The sequence below is a fragment of the Somniosus microcephalus genome, chromosome 3 (assembly GCF_052327205.1).
Source record: "Somniosus microcephalus isolate GS21.2 chromosome 3, FLI_Smic_1.0, whole genome shotgun sequence".
NCBI lineage: Eukaryota > Metazoa > Chordata > Chondrichthyes > Squaliformes > Somniosidae > Somniosus > Somniosus microcephalus.
The window spans coordinates 290,284,693-290,306,586 of NC_140989.1; the positions used below are offsets into that span (position 1 = coordinate 290,284,693).

General features: G+C 40.4%; 1 protein-coding gene across 4 annotated transcripts in view; it reads right to left on the reverse strand.

Moving 5' to 3' along the window:
* The window catches only part of LOC147122051 (SERPINE1 mRNA-binding protein 1-like), a 58,479-nt gene that overhangs the window by 9,111 nt on the left and 27,474 nt on the right, over window positions 1–21,894 (reverse strand). Inside the window, exons 3-8 of one of the 4 annotated variants that reach the window (XM_085982742.1) lie at window positions 15,311–15,448; window positions 14,351–14,422; window positions 14,159–14,233; window positions 6,976–7,156; window positions 6,525–6,569; window positions 3,746–3,961 (exon numbers count right to left, since the gene is read on the reverse strand). In XM_085982742.1, the coding sequence (XP_085838868.1) occupies window positions 3,746–3,961; window positions 6,525–6,569; window positions 6,976–7,156; window positions 14,159–14,233; window positions 14,351–14,422; window positions 15,311–15,448 (727 nt within the window). Of the gene's footprint in view, window positions 1–3,745; window positions 3,962–6,524; window positions 6,570–6,975; window positions 7,157–14,158; window positions 14,234–14,350; window positions 14,435–15,310; window positions 15,452–21,894 lie in introns of all 4 variants that reach the window. The other 3 variants (XM_085982741.1, XM_085982740.1, XM_085982743.1) reach the window with 3 other exon arrangements.

Below are 21,894 nucleotides of genomic sequence, written 5' to 3' on the forward strand. Positions count from 1 at the left end.
GTTGGAGTGCCTCGATTAACAAAATGGGCTAGGAGCAATATTCAAAAGCAGCAAATCAAAAAATCTCATGCCATCTGATTAAATTGACCATTCACACGCTTTACTTTAATCCTGTGCTCATGCAACTGAGGAATGTTAGTGCTAGCGAATGAAACTGTTTACATTACAGGCATCCAATATCAGCATCAAGTGCACAGGCCAGTTACTGATCAACAATCCCTCTATTCAGCCCCAATAAAGTGCCTTAATCTCCATGCTACACCAGTGTGATATTCCATTTCACACACCAGTCACCCTGTGGGGGTTTTTTTTTCATAAATATAAAAAGATTACAATTTTAGTACCAAATTAAGGCCATTAGGAATTGATGCGCATTTCATAGAACCTTTACAGCTAGAGGAGACAATCACATCTGGGACCTGGGTTTAAATGCAGCCTAAACTGATGGGACGAAAAGTAAGTCAGTAGTTTTAAATACTGGCTGGTTTACTTCCCTTCTCCCCCCAGTATCAGAATACATTGTGGAGCATGTATAGGAATGGTATTTAAAGCTGAAGCTGCATCAAGTCAGCCAGCAAGTCTTGAATCTGAAAGCTCAGACTATGCAACCTAGTATAAAAATTGTGTAAAAGTACTGACCTTCCATTGAACTTTCTGCTCAAAATTCAAGGATTATAATGTTCCAGAAATAAAGCAATGCCCCACTTTCAGCATTAAGTGCCAGCATCAAAAGTACTAGACCAGGTACGCTAAGCAAATGGAGAGTAAAACTCCCCTTACTCTGCCAAACAATGTCCCTTAATACCTAACCTCAAGAGGGCTCCTTACATTCTTTGACCATACTAAATCTTAATAGCTTCTGAACAAGACTAGATTTATTACCCATTTGTGGGTAATTCTGCACTTCTTAACCACATCCATAAGGAATTAGATTTGAGTTTGCCAATTTACATAGTTGGCAGAATAGGCTCTCACTCCACTGCCATGGATTGGATTTGAAGCCAGTTTACTCGAGGTGAAATCATACTATGCTAATCCACTGTACTAGCCTCAATTTTAACTTGCATTGTGTTGAAGGAAAAGTTATGACTTGTATCTTTAGGCACAGTTCAACACCAAATATTAGAGTGCTCAACATTAATCATTCCCCAATTATTTAAATCATAAGGTTCAAACAAGGTTTCCTGTTGCAGCCCTATGTACTTTGAAACAAACCTATCACTATAGGAGCAGCACACATTAGGCAATGAGAGGGGAGTTAAGATAACAGAAAATACTACAGCTGCCTGGCACTTGGATCCCCAAAGCATGCACATACCCATTTGTCAAGCCATAGCTTAAGGACTGGTTTCTATTTTTGAGCAGTTAGAAAGAACATTTCATCTACAGAGCCATTGCTGATCAGTGGAAATGAGATGCGACAGTGAGTCTTGCAGGCCCCAGACGTGACAGTTTATAAGAATTGGGGTTGCAATTAGAAATCGTTAGCTGGTAAGATCTTAATTTTTTTTTGAACTTTTGCGATTCCACTGACTTATTACAGCTATTGAATTGGTTTAAGATTTCATTAGATTTAAACATGCACAAACAGAAAAGTGTAACTACAGTCCTGCTAATTGACAAAGTGCAACTGCTCATTCTAACTTAAAAATATTGATTGATACATGCATCTTTAACCATCTCATTTCAAGTCAACTAATCCATAATATTTAAATAAAGTACAACTTCTCTCAATCTTAGATATTATTTAGATGAGCATGGAGCAGTGTTTTGCTCGCACTACAACAGCTAACAAAACACAGGTGCACTCAGGTTTTAAAATCCTATTAAAATATTTTCTATTTGTCCATGTACCGTTGATAACCAGTTCAAAATATTTCTAGTACAAATTGAGAACCACTTGCAATTTTGTTGTTCAAATTATAGCAACTTTAAGCATAACAAGTGCACTGACACTACTCAACTCGTTACGGACATAAAAAACCTGCCTGCACACTTCTAGAAGAGATAAACACTGCACACTCAACTTTATAAAACAAGCCTTCCTCCCACCTCCAGGTCTAGTATAGATGATGGGATCAACCTTCCCATCACCGGATTACATTCATGCAAAACTATTCCCACCCATGAGAGAATATTTTTAATCTGTTCAACATTTTGCTGCTGTACCACTGATAAAAATGCAGCTAATTATTAATGATAAACTGATCAAATTTGCAGACTTAGGATTCCAGACTGCACTTGCAGTTTTCGCAAGTTTCTCTTGTACATATGCCTCAAAATCATTTCAGTACCTGGAGGTCACATCTTGCATGCAGTGAAAATCACACTGCAGTTTTTACACAAAATAAAAAAATGTTTGCTCCACATTTGAAGTTATCAAATTTACTTTGAAATTTTAGTTACCAAAACCTCAAAAAAATTGTACTCAACACAAACTGGCAGCAACCAGATATGCTGTAATTTAATGGCACACCCTAATTGGAGGGGAGGTCTTTTGGCTGGCCTCATCCTTGCTCAAAGCCTATTGGTGGTTTTATTAAAAAACCACACTGCACATGTCCACAATTTAACAGGTTATGGATTCCATGTTAAAACAGTTAAATCAAATATTGTACTCTTCAGTGCTTGGGCCAGGATCAGTTATTTTTTAAATTTAAAACATTAAAACGTTTTGCACGGTTTTTTAAGAAAAAATTGCCATTTAGTGGGTTATGTTCAATGTTTAAATGGAAAATGCTGTAAATTGGAGCAGGAAGCTTGAGATCATCTGTGAGAGCTGAACAGTGAGTGTTTTCAGCAAACTCCTTGCTTGCTGTGCTTAAAGAGCCCAGTGACAACTATGAAATGAGGCTTTGATCAATCTATGCATCAGATTGTTTCATGCAGGGATTTTTTAAAAATCTGCTTTAGTTTAATAAATACTGATTTTTTTTTAATTATTATTTTTTTTTTTAATTTTTTTTTTTTTTTTTAAAGATATATATGTACTTGATTAGCTTTTCTGGGACATTGAAGGCACAGTCTATCCAGTTCAGTAAAATACTACCTAGTGATCCTACAACAGTTGCACACTCGCTGATCAGATTTAGCAAGCTCCACCTTCATTAAGAAACTCTCAACCTGCCAACAGGGAGATAGAGGGAAAAAGCAAGAAGGGTAAACAAGGTCAACACTCTTCACATTGAGCATTAACCAGCTTTATTGAAATCCTAACAATCCTTTTCCCCTGGTTGTGGCTCAACTAAGTGCAGGTGCTCACAAGAAAAAGAATTTGCATTTGCAATACCTTTCACGACCTCAGGAGGTTCCTGGATTACAACAGTGACTGCACTTCAAAAGTACTGCATTGGCTGTAAAGCGCTTTGGGATGTCCGGAGGTTGTGAAAGGTGCTATATAAATGCAAGTCTGTCTCTCTTCTTTCAAAGCCATCCATATACGGACACTTTCCAGCAGTAGTCACTGAATAGTGAGCAGCAGTAGAAATCCTGGCTGAATTTCTTTTTCACTAGTCCCACACACTAAAGCCAATTGTACCGCACCAACTGCTCTCGAGTGAAGTGAACTCAGCAAAGAACCGGAAACAAACCTAGGACCTTCTGGTCTCTACAGCTTAGTATGATATTGGACAGTGTCGTTAACCATTATGAGCAGTGTTACTTGTTTTCTAAATCTTTAATTCTGTTTTAATAACTTGGCTGGAAAGTACCATTCCATCCAATGCTACACAAGTGCTATTGATACCTTGTCAGGTCTCATTCCACGGATGCTCCTGCTGCCGCCGCCGCCGCCGCCGCCGCCACCACCACCACCACCACCACCACGTCCACGACCACCTCGACCTCCTCTGCCACCACGGCCAGGGCGACCCAAATCACCAAAATTGATTTCCAGCTGGGAGGTTATATCATTTGCTGGTTTGCGAAAGTGATGCTCCAGACCAGATTCGTCAGCAGAGACCTAATAAAAAGAAATTCAGTTCACATTTCCATGCCACAATGCATTCATTTCATAAATCTCTCAAATGGAAACATTATATATGTGGAGACTTCTTTCTCTGCTCACCCAAAAGACATGCATATTCAAAGTGCTCAGAAGATACAAGATCCTCCAATGCTTAAAGCTACTGTGAACAGAGAACCAAAAATGTGAAACTGCAGATTCTAAAAACCAACTTTCCTACATTCCATTTGATTTCCAATTCAAAATACAAAGTTAGTTTAAGATAGTCTGAAGATTTTGATGAGTACAGAAAATAATTTGCATTGTTCTTCAGTATACTTTATCCGGTCTAATTTTAATCGTTTGGAATTACAGGTATTAGGTAAAGCCGAATGCAAACTGGGGAAAAATGTAGACCCACATTCAAAAGTCAGAACCAATCTGCATTTACAATTATATTGCAACTAGAATTTCAATGTGGATCAAGAGCCAAGTGTGGAAATATTCAACTGCCTCTACAGATCGACTGTGTAGCTTGAATCTTAATCAACTTAAATTGCACTTAAAAAGTCAATTCTCAGTCAAGTTATTGGATGTAATATTTCACCATGAGGGATGGGGTGGGGGAGAGGAAGAAAAATTCAGCAAGACCAGTGCAAGCCGATAGAATTGCCCCTCCTGGAGACATTTTTATTTTGAGCAGGGAAACTCACAATGACAGTTATCAAACCCAACTTAGCTCAAGGCCCTCTGAAAATGACAAAAATACAAAATACAAATAAGTTTTGAAATACGAGGAATCACATAATACAGAAAAGCTATTTGGCATATCCTTAGTACACCAATGCTATTTCCAAAAAAAGGTCTCGAGACAACATATCTGAAAGCAGCGCAGAAGCTAACAAACTGGCAAGTCTGCTGCCCAGATTTTTGCCCTTAGCTGAAGGAATCACTGCGGCAAGAGGGATCCGAATGATTAGAGAGGCATTTTTAAACAGAAATCAAATCAGAATTTGAATGGAATGGGCAACCATTACCCTCAGCTAAATGAATCTTGATGGAGGTCAAAGACAATCACAGGGGCTTGTTTACCACTAGGAGAAATCTTTAAAATGCAATTGAGTGATAATTGTGCACCATCATGCCAAACTGCAGGGAAAAAATAGGAAGACCTTCAATCTCAAGAAATTAAATCCATGCTGCATTTTCAAGACAGCAGACATGCATGAGTCTGTTACTGAGTATGTACTAAAGTGGATATAAACACTTTTGTTTGGGGTGGTTTAACCAAAGGCATCACCAAGTTTTTAAAACCTGTAATATATATTGAAGGTGAAGGCACTATGACAGGGTTAAAATGAACTAACCTTGGGCTGTAGCCAATATCTATATCAGCATTCCAATAAAAAATTCTACAGAAGTTCTAAAATTAATATATTTCCCCTAAAATGAAAGTGCTTTCCAAATTGTATACAGAACAGACAAAACTGAAAAAGTTAAAGCTCAGCTAATGTTGAAGTCAATGCAATTTAGGAAAACCTGACACTTAACACTTTCTTTGTAAACCCAAAAGTGCAATTACATCAAGGGATGAGACAAGCTGTAGTGTTTTATATTCTGTATATTGACACAGTCACAAAACTGCTTTTCCAGATATCCAGAAGCGGTTAGTCCATCTAACAGTGAGGAACCATGATACTGCTACAACCTGTGGAGTAGTAGGATCTGACTAGAGATTCATGGAGATTAAAGAATTGCAATTACATTTCATAACATCTTCAATTTGAAGCAATATAGCCTTCAAAAGGATATAAATGGGAAGCCATGGTATTAATTGACCAACTATCACTTTAGTCTTTTGCCAACACATTGAGGGGGAATGGTATGGAATTACAAATTGCAGAAATTATAATGCATTTGGAAACAAAATATCCATACAAGCTAAAATTGAATTGTGTGCCCAGTCCAAGTATTTATTCCAGAACACAATTTTAACAAAGTATAATTAAAAGCCATCTCCCAATACCACTCATGATTAAATAGGTCTGCCAGAATTCAGCTTACTATGCAGTAACCGTCAAAAAGTGATGATGTGTTGAACCGCCATGCTGATAATCCAAAATTTCTTTAAATAAGCATTTTTAGTGTCAATAGGTACTGACAAATCCAGGCAGCTTTACGAGGTTGTAAGTGCTTTCAAACACTAAGCCTGGCCATATCTAGTGTTTTCTTTTTGTTAAGTCTCCAACCATTCATTATGCTCTCTATATTGACCCCAAAGGTTTACTACACCAGCAATTTCCAGCACTGATCCAAAACATGCTCTCTCTGTATAGTCGCATCTCTGAAGAACTGAACAGTTTCGACTGGCATATTTTAGAACACGCAGTTTTCACCAGAGCGCAATTGGCCTTTAACTGTTTCTATTGTGTTTCATCTACTGCATAAGTATTAAATATCCAAAGTGATGACTTATAAAATTATACAAATTGTTGGGACACAATAAGGAGTTTATGACAAAGCTCAGCAACAATAAACAGAGAAAAATTGAAAATTTACAAAGTTATAGGAAATGTATTACCGTATATTCCAAGGTATGAACATCTGCTTCATTCTCAAAACGTTTCTAGCAAATAAAAATGCAAAACATTTCTGAATATAGATTTTTGGCATTGATAGAGATACAAAAGTGTAAGCTCATAGGCTACTGAAAAATCAGAAGTGATGTACTGCATGACGGCCGTTATCATACGATTTATACATATTATAAGATAGGAAACATTGTAAGTTTTGTGGTTTTCACAACTACTAGTGTAACTTTGGCCCAATTCTACAAACTGACATTTTCATGATTCCTAAAATGTTAGCTGTCTAGCTACAATGACATACGGCTTACTAAATAAAACTATGGCACAGCAACAGTTAGAACATATTTATTTTTCTTTTAAAAACAATTTACTGCAAGAATAACCATTCAAGATTATTCAATACAAGACTGTTCTGTTCTGCAATCAGAACTGTGCTGTACTTACCTCCTCAGTTTTAGGCTTGCGCAAAACAAAACCCTTTTTCCACTGACTGCTGTCACACCCCTCATTAGGCTTGCGGATGTTAAACTCAGCTTTTGCCCGTTCTTTATCTTGCATGGCTTTCCACTCATCCAGGGTCATTTCCTTTGGGCCTTCCTCTTTGACCTCTTCTACTTCGTTTTCCCTGTGATAGACAGGCAAGTATTAGGTACAGGATGCAACCACTGAACATGAATTAGATCTGTAAATTTTCTCAACAGTGACCAGCATGCATAGACCTTTTCTCGAGTACGGACATCTTGAAAACATGTTCCATTAACCATGACTAGCCTGTAGCTCCTCATTCTTTAAATATTTGCCTTTCCACAAAGTAGTCATTTTAAGCAACCAAGCATGGTCTCAGTACTTCATTGTATTTTAAAATGAGAACATTTCATGTTTACGATAACCTCTTATCCTACAAATGCTTTAAATGAACGAGAGAAAAAAACACATTAGCTCCCTATAGAATCACAATTTTACAGCACAATAGGAGCCCATTTGCCTCATCACACCTATGCTGCTTCCCCACTTAGTCCCATTCCCTACTAAAATTTACTTTTTCATATATTTATCCATTTTAAAAGTTTATGGATTCGGTTTCCACTACCGCTTTTGGTTCAGCATTTCAACCCTCTGCAAAAATTCTCTTAACATCTCCCGTCATGATCTTAAATGTATGCCCTCCGGTTACTGACTCACTGATCAGTGGAAATAGTTCTTCCTAATTTACTTTATCAAAACCTCTCTATTCTGAACACCTGTTCTAATAAAAAGATCCCAGAATCTCTAACCTCTTCTCATGAACTAAAGCCTCTTAACCCTGGAATCATTGCCAATCTCTTCTGTACCCTCTCCCAGGCCTTGACAGCCATTCCAAAGAAACTTGCACACAATTTCTAACTGCAGCCTAACCAATTATTTGTATTTGTTTAGCACTACCTCAGTTTTTGCACTCTATAACTCTATTCATAAAGCTGCGTTTTTTCATTATTTTTTTTTATAAAACAACTTCATCAATTTGCACTCACTTTTAGGGATTTATGTAACTAAACCCACAAGAGTCTACTCTTTTTGAAGTTTGATTATTTATTGTATGAACCTTCTCAGTCTTCCTCCCAAAATGCATCACCACATTTTCCATACTAAATGTCATCCAACATCTTTCTGACCAATCTACTAATTTGCCTCATGTCCTGCTAAGCCATTTCCAGTCCTCTTCACAATTAACTACACTCCCCATTTGTGTCACTTACAGATTTTGATCCTGTGCCGAAGTCTAAATTCCATATACATGCAGAGAAATGCTGTGGTTTCAACACTGACCAGTGGAAGACACCACTATTTACATCCTTCCATTCACCACTGCTGTTGGTTCTTTGACCAACTTCCTATCCATGCTGTCATATTCCCTCTAATGCCATGAGCCTGAATCTCTCAGAGTCCTCTGCAGCACCTTATCAAATGCATTCTGAAAATTCATATGCACATTTATTTTGTCAATGCACTCCACTGTATCCTCAATAACTTCCCTTTTATAAATCCATACAGGCTATCCTTAATTAACTCATCTTTCTAGAAGAGTATTAAGAGGCCTCTAGAAGCTTACCCATTAGGCTGACTGATCCATGGTTACCTGGTTTATCTTGCTCCCTTTTTGAACAGAGGTATTATATTGGCATCCCTCCAGTTCTCTGGTACAATTTCCATATTTAAAGGATATTTGAAAGATTGTTGAGAGTTTGTTATTTCCATTCCGACTTCCTTTGGTATTCCGAGATGCATGCCATTAGGACCTGGCGCATTTTCCTGAGTCCCAACAACTTTTATCAGTAATTCTTTAGTTATTCAATGTAATGGGCCCACTTTTTGTACCCCTTCATTTCCACTAGTTCTTTTTCATCTAATTAAAATTTGGCTTATTTCCAGTTAAGTACCTTTATCATTTGGCTATTCCTACTCCTTTTCCATTTTTTTTATTTTTTTTTTTATTGGATCCAATTGTGTTATGGTCGGTTTCTTAGATGTCCTTACATAGCCTACTTGCCTCACTTAATTCCCTAGAAATAGTTCTAGCAATGCAGCTTTTCTGTTTGACTGAAAACATTCATCCAAAAAAGCAGTCCTGAGCATATTGTAGAAACCAATCCGCCACTGACACTTACATCTACTGGTCTACATAACAAATAGGAGCAGGAGTACGCCATACATCCCCTCGAACCTGCGCCGCCATTCAATATCATGGCTGATCATTGACCTCAACTCCACTTTCCTGCCCGATCTCCATATCCCTTGATTCCCTGGGAGTCCAAATATCTATCTATCTCAGCCTTGAATATACTCAAAGACTCAGCATCCACAGTCCTCTGGTGCAGAGAATTACAAAGATTCACAACCCGCTGAGTGAAGAAATTCCTCCTCATCCGAGTCTTAAATGGCCTACCCCTTATCCTGAGACTATGCCCCCTAGTTCTAGATACTCCAGCCAGCAGAAACAACCTCTCAGCATCTACCCTGTCAATCCCCTTCAGAATCTTGTATGTTTCAATGAGACCACCTCTCATTCTTCTAAACTGGTTCAAGGTTCTTACTCCCTGTGGGGACAGGAGCAGGGACTGCAGGATGAGCAACCTGGCCACAGCACCGTGGAACGGGGGGGGGCCATTCAAGAGGGGGGAGTAAATAGAAATGTTGTAGTGGTAGGGGATAGTTTTATTAGGGGGATAGATAGAGTTCTCTGCAGCCGAGGGCGAGAGTCCCGAAGGCTGTGTTGCCTACCTGGTGCCAGGGTTAAGGACATCTCCTCTGGGCTGGAAAGAAACTTGGTGGGAGGGGGTGGATCCAGTTGTCGTGGTCCATGTTGGTACAAACGACGTAGATAGGACTAGGAAGCCGGTTCTGTTAAAGGAGTATGAGCAGCTAGGGGTCAAATTAAAAAACAGAACCGCAAGGGTAATAATCTCTGGATTATTACCTGAGCCACGAGCAAATTTGACTAGGACAAATAAAATTAGAGAGTTAAATGCGTGGCTCAAAGACTGGTGTGGGAGAAATGGGTTTTGCTTCCTGGGACACTGGCACCAGTACTGGGGCAGGAGGGAGCTGTTCCGTTGGGACGGGCTTCACTTGGCCAGTGCTGGGACTAGAGTCCTGGCGGATCATATAACTAGGGCTGTAGAGAGGGCTTTAAACTAACTAGTGGGGGGGGGGGGGGGGGGGGGGGGAAGGTTCCTAGAGAGCAAATAATACAAATGACAACAGAGAAGGTCATAGACTTAGGTAGCAGTGGGGAAATTAAAAACCAGAGCATGTCAGGAAGGGGCAGAAGGTATGGAGTAAAAGGTAAAGTAATAAAAAGGGCAAAAGCAGGAACTAAGTGTCACAAAACATATTTGAAAGTTCTCTATCTGAATGCACGTAGCATTCGTAACAAAATAGACGAGTTAATGGCACAAATAACTACATCTGGGTATGATCTTGTGGCCATTACAGAAACATGGCTGCAGGGTGACAATGCCTGGGAATTAAACATACCAGGTTATTTAACGATCAGGAAGGACAGGCAGGAAGGAAGGGGAGGTGGGGTGGCTATGTTAATAAAGGAAGGAATCACTAATACAGAGAAATGATATTGGGTCAAAAGATCAGGATAATGAAACAGTTTATGTGCAGATAAGGAATAATAAGGGGAAAAAAACACTAGTGGGCGTAGTCTATAGGCCTCCGAACAGTTGCAACTCTGTTGGACGGAGTAGCAATCAGGAAATAGTTGAGGCTTGTAATAAGGGAACATCTATAATTATGGGGGATTTTAACTATCATCTTAATTGGACAAATCAAATTGGGCAGGGCTGCCTTGAGGATGAGTTCATTGAGTGTATTAGGGATGGGTTTCTTGAGCAGTATGTAACTGAACCGACCAGGGGGCAAGCAACCTTGGATCTGGTCCTGTGTAACGAGACAGGATTAATTAAAAATGTCCTAGTAAAGGATCCCCTTGGAATGAGTGACCATAACATGGTTGAATTCCATATTCAATTAGAGGGTGAGAAGGTTGGATCTCAAACAAGCGTGCTAAGCTTGAATAAAGGAGACTATGAAGGTATGAGAGCGGAATTGAGTAGAGTGGATTGGGAAAATAGATTAAAGGGTAAGACGATACATGATCAGTGGTGTACATTTAAGGAGTTATTTTACAACTTCCAAAAAAAATATATTCCACTGAGAAGGGTGTAAAAGAAGACACCCATCCGTGGCTAAGTAAAGAAATTAAGGATAGTATTCGACTAAAAACAAGGGCATATAAGGTAGCCAAATCTAGTGGGAGGATAGAGGATTGGGAAAACTTTAAAAGACAGCAAAAAATAACAAAAAGATTGATTAAGAAAGGGAAGATAGATTATGAAAGTAAATTAGCAAAAAATATAAAAACAGATAGTAAGAGTTTTTGTAGTTATATAAAAAGAAAAAAGGGTGGCTACAGTAAATTTTGGTCCCTTAGAGGATGAGACCAGGAAATTAATGGTGGGAAATATGGAGATGGCAAAAACACTGAATGAATATTTTATATCAGTCTTTACAGTAGAAGACACTAAGAATATCCCAACACTGGACAAACAGGGGGCTATAGGGGGGGGGGGGGGGAGGAGCTAAACACGATCAAAATCACTAAGGAAGTGGTACTCGGTAAAATAATGGGACTCAAGGCGGATAAATCACCTGGACCTGATGGCTTACATCCTAGGGTCTTGAGGGAAGTGGCGGTAGGGATTGTGGATGCATTGGTAATAATTTTCCAAAACTCCCTGGACTCAGCAAAGGTCCCGGCAGACTGGAAAACTGCTAATGTAACACCCTTATTTAAAAAGGGCAGTAGACAGAAGGCTGGAAACTATAGACCGGTTAGCCTAACATCTGTGGTAGGTAAAATTTTGGAGTCCATTATTAAGGAGACAGTAACAGGACATTTGGGGATAATCATAATTTAATAGGACAAAGTCAGCATGGTTTTATGAAGGGGAAGTCATGTTTGACAAATTTGCTGGAGTTCTTTGAGGAAGTAACATATAGGGTGGATAAAGGGGAACCAGTGGACATAGTGTATTTAGACTTCCAAAAGGCATTTGACAAGGTGCCACACAAAAGATTATTGCTTAAGATAAAAAATCACAGGATTAGGGGTAATATTCTGGCATGGATAGAGGATTGGCTATCTAACAGAAGGCAGAGAGTTGGGATAAATGGTTCATTCTCAGACTGGCAATCAGTAACTAGTTGTGTTCCGTAGGGGTCAGTGCTGGGTCCCCAACTCTTTACAATCTATATGAACGATTTGGAGGAGGGGACCGAGTGTAACATATCAAAGTTTGCAGATGATACTAAGATGGGAGGGAAAGTAGTGAGTGAGGAGGACATAAAAAACCTGCAAGGGGACATAGGCAGGCTAAGTAAGTGGGCAGAGATTTGGCAGATGGAATACAATACTGGAAAGTGTGAGGTTATGCACTTTGGCAGGAAAAATCGTAGAGCAAGTTATTATCTTAATGGCAAGAAACTGGAAAGTACTGAAGTACAAAGGGATCTGGGGGTCCTGGTGCACGAAACTCAAAAGGTTAGTATGCAGGTGCAGCAAGTGATTAAGAAGGCCAATGGAATGTTGGCTTTCATTGCTAGGGGGATAGAATATAAAAATAGGGAGGTATTGCTTCAGTTGTACAAGGTATTGGTGAGACCGCACCTGGAATACTGCATACAGTTTTGGTGTCCATACTTAAGAAAAGACATACTTGCTCTCGAGTCAGTACAAAGAAGGTTCACTCGGTTAATCCCGGGGATGGACATATGAGGAGAGGTTGAGTAGATTGGGACTCTACTCATTGGAGTTCAGAAGAATGAGAGGCGATCTTATTGAAACATATAAGATTGTGAAGGGGTTGGATCGGGTGGATGCGGCGAGGATGTTCCCGATAATGGGTGAAACTAGAACTAGGGGGCATAGTCTTAGAATAAGGGGCTGCTCTTTCAAAACTGAGATGAGGAGGAACTACTTCACTCAGAGGGTGGTAGGTCCATGGAATATGCTGCCCCAAAAAGCTGTAGAAGCTACATCATTACATAAATTTAAAACAGGAATAGACAGTTTCCTAGGAGTAAAGGGAATTAAGGGGTACGGGGAGCGGGCAGGAATTTGGACGAGTCTAGGTTTGGATCGGACATGGCCCTGTGGGTAGCGGAGCGGGCCCAGGGGCCGTGTAGCCTTATCCTGCTCCTATTTCGTGTGTCTATTTCTGTTAGATTCAGGAGATGGTTCTGTGATAGTAGATTGGCGGTTAGGATCAGATCAGCCATGATCTTATTAAATGGCAGAGCAGGCTCGAGGGGCCGATTGGCCTACTCCTGCTCCTATTTCTTATGTTATGTAAACTTGAGAGTATCGGCCCATTCTACACATGGTCTGTTGCTGCACAATTAGTCACCCATTAGTATGACCTTATTGCTCTTGCATTTTTCTCCAATATGTCTACATCTCTTCCTCGATTTCCTTTCCTCAGCAGTCAAGTATAGTCTAAGCCACTCCTCCATCAATGGTATTACAACATACCCAGTCATAGCAATTTGTGTATCTAGTTCACCAATTTTATTCACGATACTTAGGGCATTTACATGCATTCTACACAAACCTCCTGTTTCACAATCTTCCTCACTTTCCTTCCTCCTCCATCTGATCTGTTTTTCTTTCATCTTTCCTATCGGGGAGGAGGTGGGGAATTTCCAGTGACCCAATCTCAGTAATGAATTATTCTGGATAATTAATTTTCATTAAAATCAATTCACAAGTTAAATTTAGTAAATTTTTCCGGCCTCGAGCTCACAGTTTGCACGGTCACTTGTGATTTACAAGACAATGACGTTGAATTATAGAACCAATTAAATATACATGCAAGGCTAAAGTTAAGTATTCAGTTTTACAGACTATATACTGGACCTTACTACAGAAAGATTCCTGTATGATCACATTCTACCAGGTTTTGGCAATTCTGAGATTTCTACTTATCCCTGAGATTACTGCAACAGATTTTGGCAAGTGAGAAGTTTGTTAGATTAAGATTTTTAAATGGATATAGTTGCGTCAGTTCTAAAAACTCACTTGTTCTCAGAGTCAACTACTTGTTGCTCTTCTCCCTCAGGCACCTCTTCAGTAACAGCCGATTGATCAAGTTCACTATAATGGTTGGATGAAGAAAAATAAAAAAGTTTACACAGGCAGTCTTCAGAGCCAAAAAAAAATTACATTTGAAATTGAACAAAAGGGAAACCACATTAGTGTTCTTGTACTAACCCAAGTTCATCCTTCACTGTTCCCCAATTATGTGATCCACTGCCGCCCCGTTTGTCCTCCGGTTTCAGGCTACTGGAAGAGAAACTATTCTCTCTATATATCTGCTGTATGTGCATAACCACTCAATTTAAAAAACCTCAAACTTAATAGCATTTCTACAAGTATTGGCACCCTGTAATATATTAGTACTTTCAATCAATTCACTGCACTGGCATTAAATACAAGCTACTTTCTTCTAAATTAGATTTTAAATGATCTTAAATTAACATTATATCTTCAGCAGACGCTTTATTCTGTTAGTTCAAAATTTATTGAGTACTTAAATAAAAGTTAAACAATTCATGTTTATTTGAATTGGCAAGTTACTGCAAGTATGAGGTTTTACATTTATCAATACAGGAAACTTTGCGCTATCCGGCACCCACGGGACCGAGCTACTGCCGTTGCCTCAAAACTTCTGGATAGAGCAGCGTCAATGTTATCAGATAGGAGCTTTTCATCTCCGTATCTGACAACAAAGACTGTTGCTTAGCAACAGCTTGTCAGCACTCGGCCCGTGGCTTGGCAGCGTCTCTGAAGCTGTTGCTAAGATACAGAGACGCTTTCTAGAGTCTGCCGTATCTGACCACAAACACTGTTGCTCAGCAACAGCTTGTAAACACTCGGCCCAGTAGCTTGGAAGCGTCTCTGAAGCTGTTGCTAAGCGACAAAGACGCTTTCCAGAGCCTGCCTGTGAAAAGAATGCTAGGCAAAGAAAAAAAACCTAACCAAAACGGCTGCTGATTTCTGCCATTAGATCGAAGTTGCCGGACATTCAACCTCCGGATAGCACAAAGTTTCCTGTATACCCATTTTGCTTGCTGTCAGGATTATAATTTATTTTAAGTTTAGTATTTTTGGTTAACAAAGCAAACGTGCAAGAATTTTATATTACAATAGTTAATTGTTATATCAACTTACGATCGGTCGCTTCCACTATGCCTGTCAAATTCACGTTTTCCACGGGAGTCAAAACCATCACTCCTTCCGAGACCACGACCACGGCCGCGTCCTCTTCCACCTCCACGTCCGCGCAGTGGTCTTTCACGATCAAGAGGCCTACTGTGTTAAAACAATAAATTAGACAGCATAATACCGGAATGTACTATCCCATGCTATATATACAGCCCACAATGATTGTCACCATCTTATATGCATCACACCAACTAACCCTAAAACCATAATTAAGCATCTGAACAAATTAATTTCAACAAAGAAATTGCTAGGTTAAAGGTCCAAAGTAATTTCCAGGACAGCATAAGCCAACCTTTGCTATAATTAGACTATACCATCTCATCTCCCATGATGTGGTTCTTGGTTAGTCTAGTGTCTGCATAGTTGTAATGTTAATATGCTAAATCTAACCCTAATAACTGTAGGAAAGTGGTCTTAATCAGGACACACTGACGTCAATTAGAAAGTAACCTGCTGTTGGCAGTTTCTCTGAAGTGCAGGTGCTTGGCTCAGAAATGAAAAACCTGCAGCAAATAATTGGTGTACACACACACACAAGATTTTTACAAAATGACAAGCAGGCCACAACATCCCATTTTAAAGTGCATTGAAAACTCCTGTACTCCTGAGAATGCATCTCAAGAGTCAACATTTGGGTGCAGTACAGCACTATGATGAGGTATTAAATATCAGGTACTATCGGGGCAAAAACTAAGCTGATTCTTTTTACTGGTCACTTTTCATGCAGTTACACACCCTGGCCAGCGGGTGTGTCTGTAGCAATTGAAGGCTACAATGCATGTGTTAAGAATACTACATGTAATTACCCATTTAATCTAACTAAATTATTTTCTGAAGTCTGCCTCCCCAGATTTCCTGCTTCCTTTAACCTTGCCTGACCTGGTCAAACTCAAGCTCCTACTTTGTCAAATTACTGGCTTCTTCTTCATAGGCTGCCCAGGTCTCGCCGTGCTTTGTTTACTTTCTGCAACATACCAGTCCCAAAGCAAAGGTTCCCGCACCATACCCGATCTCTCTACCCTCTCACCCATTGATACAAATGACCCATTAACTTTTCTGATCGCCCCGGAAGGTCAGATTCCTCACTTCCTCCTCCTGTGAATAATCTTCCATGTAAGATGTACAAGTTCTCCAACCCAGAACTGTCACCCCACTTGTCAAATTCCAACCCCCTCCAGCTGAAAGACTGAAATTCCCCCTGCACCACCCCACCCTGCTCCATGTCGTATTCTCCATCCACCCCCGACTGACTTTCCAGCCTGGAAACCCTTCCTCTCCAAACACTTTTCATCCCTTACTCCCATCCTCAAAAGGAAAGTTCTTCACCTTGGCCCACCAGCTGCATTTTCATCCCCCCCTACAATAGTTCACTGACCTACATTGGCTTGCAGTTAAGCAACTCCTCTATTTTTAAAATTCTCATCCTTGCTTTCAAATCCCTCCATGGCCTCACACCTCCCTATCTCTAATCTTCTCCAGCCTCACAACCCTCCGAGATATCTGAGCTCCTCTAATTCTGGCCTCTTGAGCATCCCCAATTTTAATCGCTCAACCATTGGTGACCGTACCTTCAGCTGCCAGGGCTCTAATTTCTGGAATTCCCTCCCTAAACTTCTCCGCCTCTTTTTCCTCCTTTAAGGCGCTCCTTAAAACCTACCTCTCATCTGCCCGAATATATCTACGTGGCTCGTTGTCAAATTTTGTTTTACAACGCTCCTGTGAAGTGCCATGGGACATTTTACTACGTTAAAGGCACTATATAAATACAAGTTGTTGTTGTTCCATCCCCAATGACAGTTTGCTGGTCTGTCCCAGTCCTCCTCATCCTATGCCTTGCTCCGCGCCCCTGCCAAAACTGGGGAGGGAAGGAGGACGGGGGAGGCAATTTTGTAACAGAGGAATTTTTAAAACGTTTAGGTTTAAAACAGGATATTGACCTTTGACAAATGTTTAAGTGCTAGACGCCTAAAGCTTTGTGTTGTGTCAATTCAAATCCACACAATACACAAATCTGTAATGTCTCGGTTAGCTCCTGACTTAGTACTAGTATGGCTTGGCTACCAACCAAATATGGTTATAAATCAGGGGTGTGTCAGTTCTTAGAAAAGCATCTTGGGATGTTTATACAGTACTACATTAAAGGCGCTATATAATGCAAGTTATTGTTGCCTGGTTAAGACCAATTGCAAATGGATTTCCAAAAGTTGTCTTCATTGGCAATGTTTTTAGTGGTGTTGGTTGAGTGATAAATGTTGGCCAGGGACTTTAACCCATAACCTTCTGTCTCAGAGGCAAGTGTGCTACCACTGAGCTGAGGGGAGGAGACAAAAAGAGGTCCCAAGGTATAGCAGCAGTTGAGTGAGTGCATGGCACGGCAGTGCTAGTAGGCTGAACTTTGGATGTGGTAGCATGGAGATAATGGCGAGGGTGAGTGTACTTTCGGAAGGAGCGAGTTGCTGTATGTGGAAGTACTGGGAGGGAGATCCTGATCAGTGTCAACAGTGGGAAAGTGGCAGGGTGCTGCTGATAGAAACATTCTTGAACCAGCAGCAGTGGAGATCAAAAGACTTGCATTTATATAGCGCCTTTCATGACCACCGGACGTCCCAAAGCGCTTTACAGCCAATGAAGTACTTTTAAAGTGTAGTCACTGTTGTAATGTGGGATACGCGGCAGCCAATTTGCACACAGCAAGCTCCCACAAACAGCAATGTGATGACCACCAGATAATCTGAGGGATAAATATTGGCCAGGACACGGGATAATTCTCCTGCTCCTCTTCGAAATAGTGCCATGGGATCTTTTACATCCACCTGAGAGTGCAGATGGGGGTCCTCGGTTTAACGTCTCACCCGAAAGACAGTCTCTACGACAGTGCTGAGGGAGTGCCGCACTGCACTGGAATGTCAGCCTAGCTTTATGTGCTCAAGTCCCTGGAGTGGGACTTGAACCCACAACCTTCTCACTCAGACGAGTGTGCTACCCACTGAGCCACAGCGGACACTTAAGTACTAAAAGCAGCGAGAAGTAGTAAGGATTGGGAATGGCAAGCTGGGAACAAGGTGCTTGGGGCAGGAGTGGGGATGAAGGATAAAAGGGTTTCTCCAGCATTGAACTGAGGAATTGTATATTAAAATACACATACTCAGTAGTATCTATTCTAAATGCAGGCTTCCCAGGTCACTACTGGGGAAACCTTTAAGAATCCCACTTTCACCCATGAAAAGAACCACATCGCCAGTCATTACTTTGAACTGGTTTTTAAGTGCTTAGCACATTTTTAAAATTGATCAGCTTTTTCCAAAAAGGACTGAAAATGGCAAAGAACTTCAAACTGGTCCATGGGAACAGCATTTGTGGGGTTAGGCCCTTGTGGCTCAAAGTTGGGTCGAGGGAGCTGCAGCAGGTAATTTTAGGCAACAGCACAACCTACCTTGGAAATGCAATCAGAGGTAAATAAAATTAACAGATTAGTTTAAATGTGAGTTAGGTGTAACAGAATTTGCTAAAGGAAGCAAATACAACACTTGTAGGGTGTATATGCAGTACTCAAAAGATATCTAAACTTAAAATATCCATTTTAGATGGCAGTGTCAATTTCATGAGATCATGAGGGCACCGTAAACCAATTTACAATTTCAAATGGAAAATTAAGATTTATTTTCATACAATTAAAAACAGTTAAACAATAAGCATTGCTAATAAAATTCTCTCAGTATTGCAGCTACATGGCACTTCAGTTTTGCCTTGTTAAACTAAGCTCAAATATAAATACCCCTCCACCAACCACCCTTTTCAGTGGGAGTGGCATTTTCTAATATCAGTGCCCAGTGCACAGGGAGGCACATACAGTTTTAGAATCACTGTTCTACATGTCTACTTTAAATAATAACTTTGGTTGGCATCCAATGGCTGTAGTTTCAGCACAAACCATTTCTTGGCCCAATCCTCTGCCTTAAGATAAATACCATTTACAGGCCAGTTTCCACGATGTTCAACTACCAGGGCTTTCACGCATAGCCCAACTCACTTACTGACACAATAGAAAACATTGCATAAAGGGATGTGTCAATTTGCGGACAATACCAAATTAGGGGCATGGTAAACTTGAAGAATGAGGAAAACAACAAGACTGTCAAGTTAAGGAAGCGGCCAGCTATGTGACAAAATGCAGATCATCAATGTAGATAAAAGGGAAGTAACATATTTTAGCAAAACCAGAAGGTAACATACCCTCTCATCAGAGTTAGAAGGTTGCATGTTCAAGCCCCACGAACAAGATCTTATCTGTCCCTTCAATGCAGTACTGAGGTAGTGCTGTATTGTTGGAGTGATCCGCCTTCGGAGGAGATATTAACCAACAACAATCCACCCGATTCAGGTGGACGTTAGTTCTCTTGGACAACATTTCTCCTTCTATTGGTCCATTCAGCTCATTGTGGTTTGTGGGATCTTGCTGTATGCAAAACACTCAAGTTGACCAACATAGCAAACCTGACTCCACTTCGAACCATTTGCTGCTTATGAAATATTGTGCGACACCCCAAACGCTACAATACACTATATAAATGCAAGTTCTTCTTTTCCTAAACAAATTCTCAAATGAAAAAGAGGAAAAGATCCTCGGCTGCAAACACACAAATCTTGAAAATCAGGACTGCAGGTAAAATTCACATAGGCAAATGGGGTGCTGCGTTTTATACTTAGGGGCTTTGAACAACGGTCGGTTAGGGAAAGCTAAAAGACTCATGTAGAAGAAGCCACATTTAACAGTAGAGTACGAAATTCAGCATCCTATTATAGAAAGAATAATGGCCATTGAAAAGGTGAAGCATGGATTCACAGATGTTAGGGATAAGATACAGGTATGATACGATGTGGAAAAACATAGGCAGAGGTTAATTAGGGTGGCAGAGATTCAATAGAAGCATGTAAAACTAACGGTTTTGAGAGAGTAATGGTGAAAGAGGATTTCTGGTGACCAGTGAATCGATGGTAAGGGGGTTCAAATCTATGAATAAAAGAAAAAAAGACTTGCATTTATATAGCGCCGTTCACGACCTCAAGACATCCCAAAGCGCTTTACAGCCAACGAGGTACTTTTTGAAGTGTAGTCACTGTTGTAATGTAGGAAATGTGGCAGCCAATTTGCACACAAGCTCCCACAGCAATGTGATAATGACCAGATAATTTTCTTTTTATAAATGCTGTTGACCGAGGGATAAGTATTGGCCAGGACACCGGGGAGAACTCTCCTGCTCTTCTTTAATATAGTGCCATAGCATCGTTTACGGCCACTTCAGAGCAGATGGGGCCTCGGTTTAATTTCTCATCCGATAGACAGCACCTCCAACGCCGCTCAGCGTTGCACTAAATAGTACTAATTCTAGAAACATAAAGGGAGATTTTCATGCAACAGATTATTAGAGTATAGAATGCATTAGCATGTGCCTATTGAAGCCAAATCATTCAACATTTAAAGAGGGAATTAGAAAAGCATGATGTAAATTGCTAAGAGAGTACAGGGAAATGGAATTAAGAGGGGAGGCGGAGCCAAGGTTTAACGTCTCATCGAAAGGCAGCACCTCCAACAGTGCAGAGTACTGGATTGGAGTGTCAGCTGAGATTTTTGCGCTCAAGCCTCTGGAGTGGGACTTGAACCCACAACCTTCTGACAGAGGCAAGGGTGCTACCAACTGAGTCATGGCTGACAATGGCCTCCTTCGGTGCTGAAATTTCTAAGATTCTGACCAGAATTAATTCTCTCCGATTCTATGGAGTCAACTAAATCTTTTGCTTTAATTATAAATCATTGAATCGTGGAAGTTTACAGCACAGGAGGCGGCCATTCAGCTTAGTGTCTGTGCCGGACACAATGCACATGCTCGAGTATTTTTCCTGGTTTCCAGTGACAGAAAGGAGGAGCCAGTTACACTACCCAGATGGATCACTGCCAAGTATCGCCGAAAATACTGAGATCTAAGCACAGAATGGTGATTAAACAGCCAACTGCTGTTGAAACTTAATAATTGAAAGGAGCTCTTTTTTCAAACCATTGGAAACCAACTGATGACAGAGGGCGCTGCAACTACACTTCAGCTGATACAGTGCTAGCTACGTAATATGCCATGTCCCTGGTTGAGACACACCAAACTCTGCACTGATGCAGTACACCAACACACACACAATAACAGGCATAAAATGCACAGAAGCTCAAAAGGTGAACTGGAGTAATCGCTATTAATTTCCAGAGGCTCAAAGTACAAGAGTACATCCTGAATTCCAACTATATAAAGAAACTGCTCGTTAAGCATATTCACTAGTGTAAAGACAACTCATCATGCTAATAGAACTACACGTTAGTGGAACATTTTTATATTATTTGCTTAACCTCGATACAGGATGCTAAATTTACTTCCTTATACAAAACACATCCCTTTACTGTTTCTGATAAAAGACCTCACCTGATGCTAACCAGGTTCGATATGTGCCACTTCATTATTGGAGGAGTTCTGAACGAAGCTGGAAAT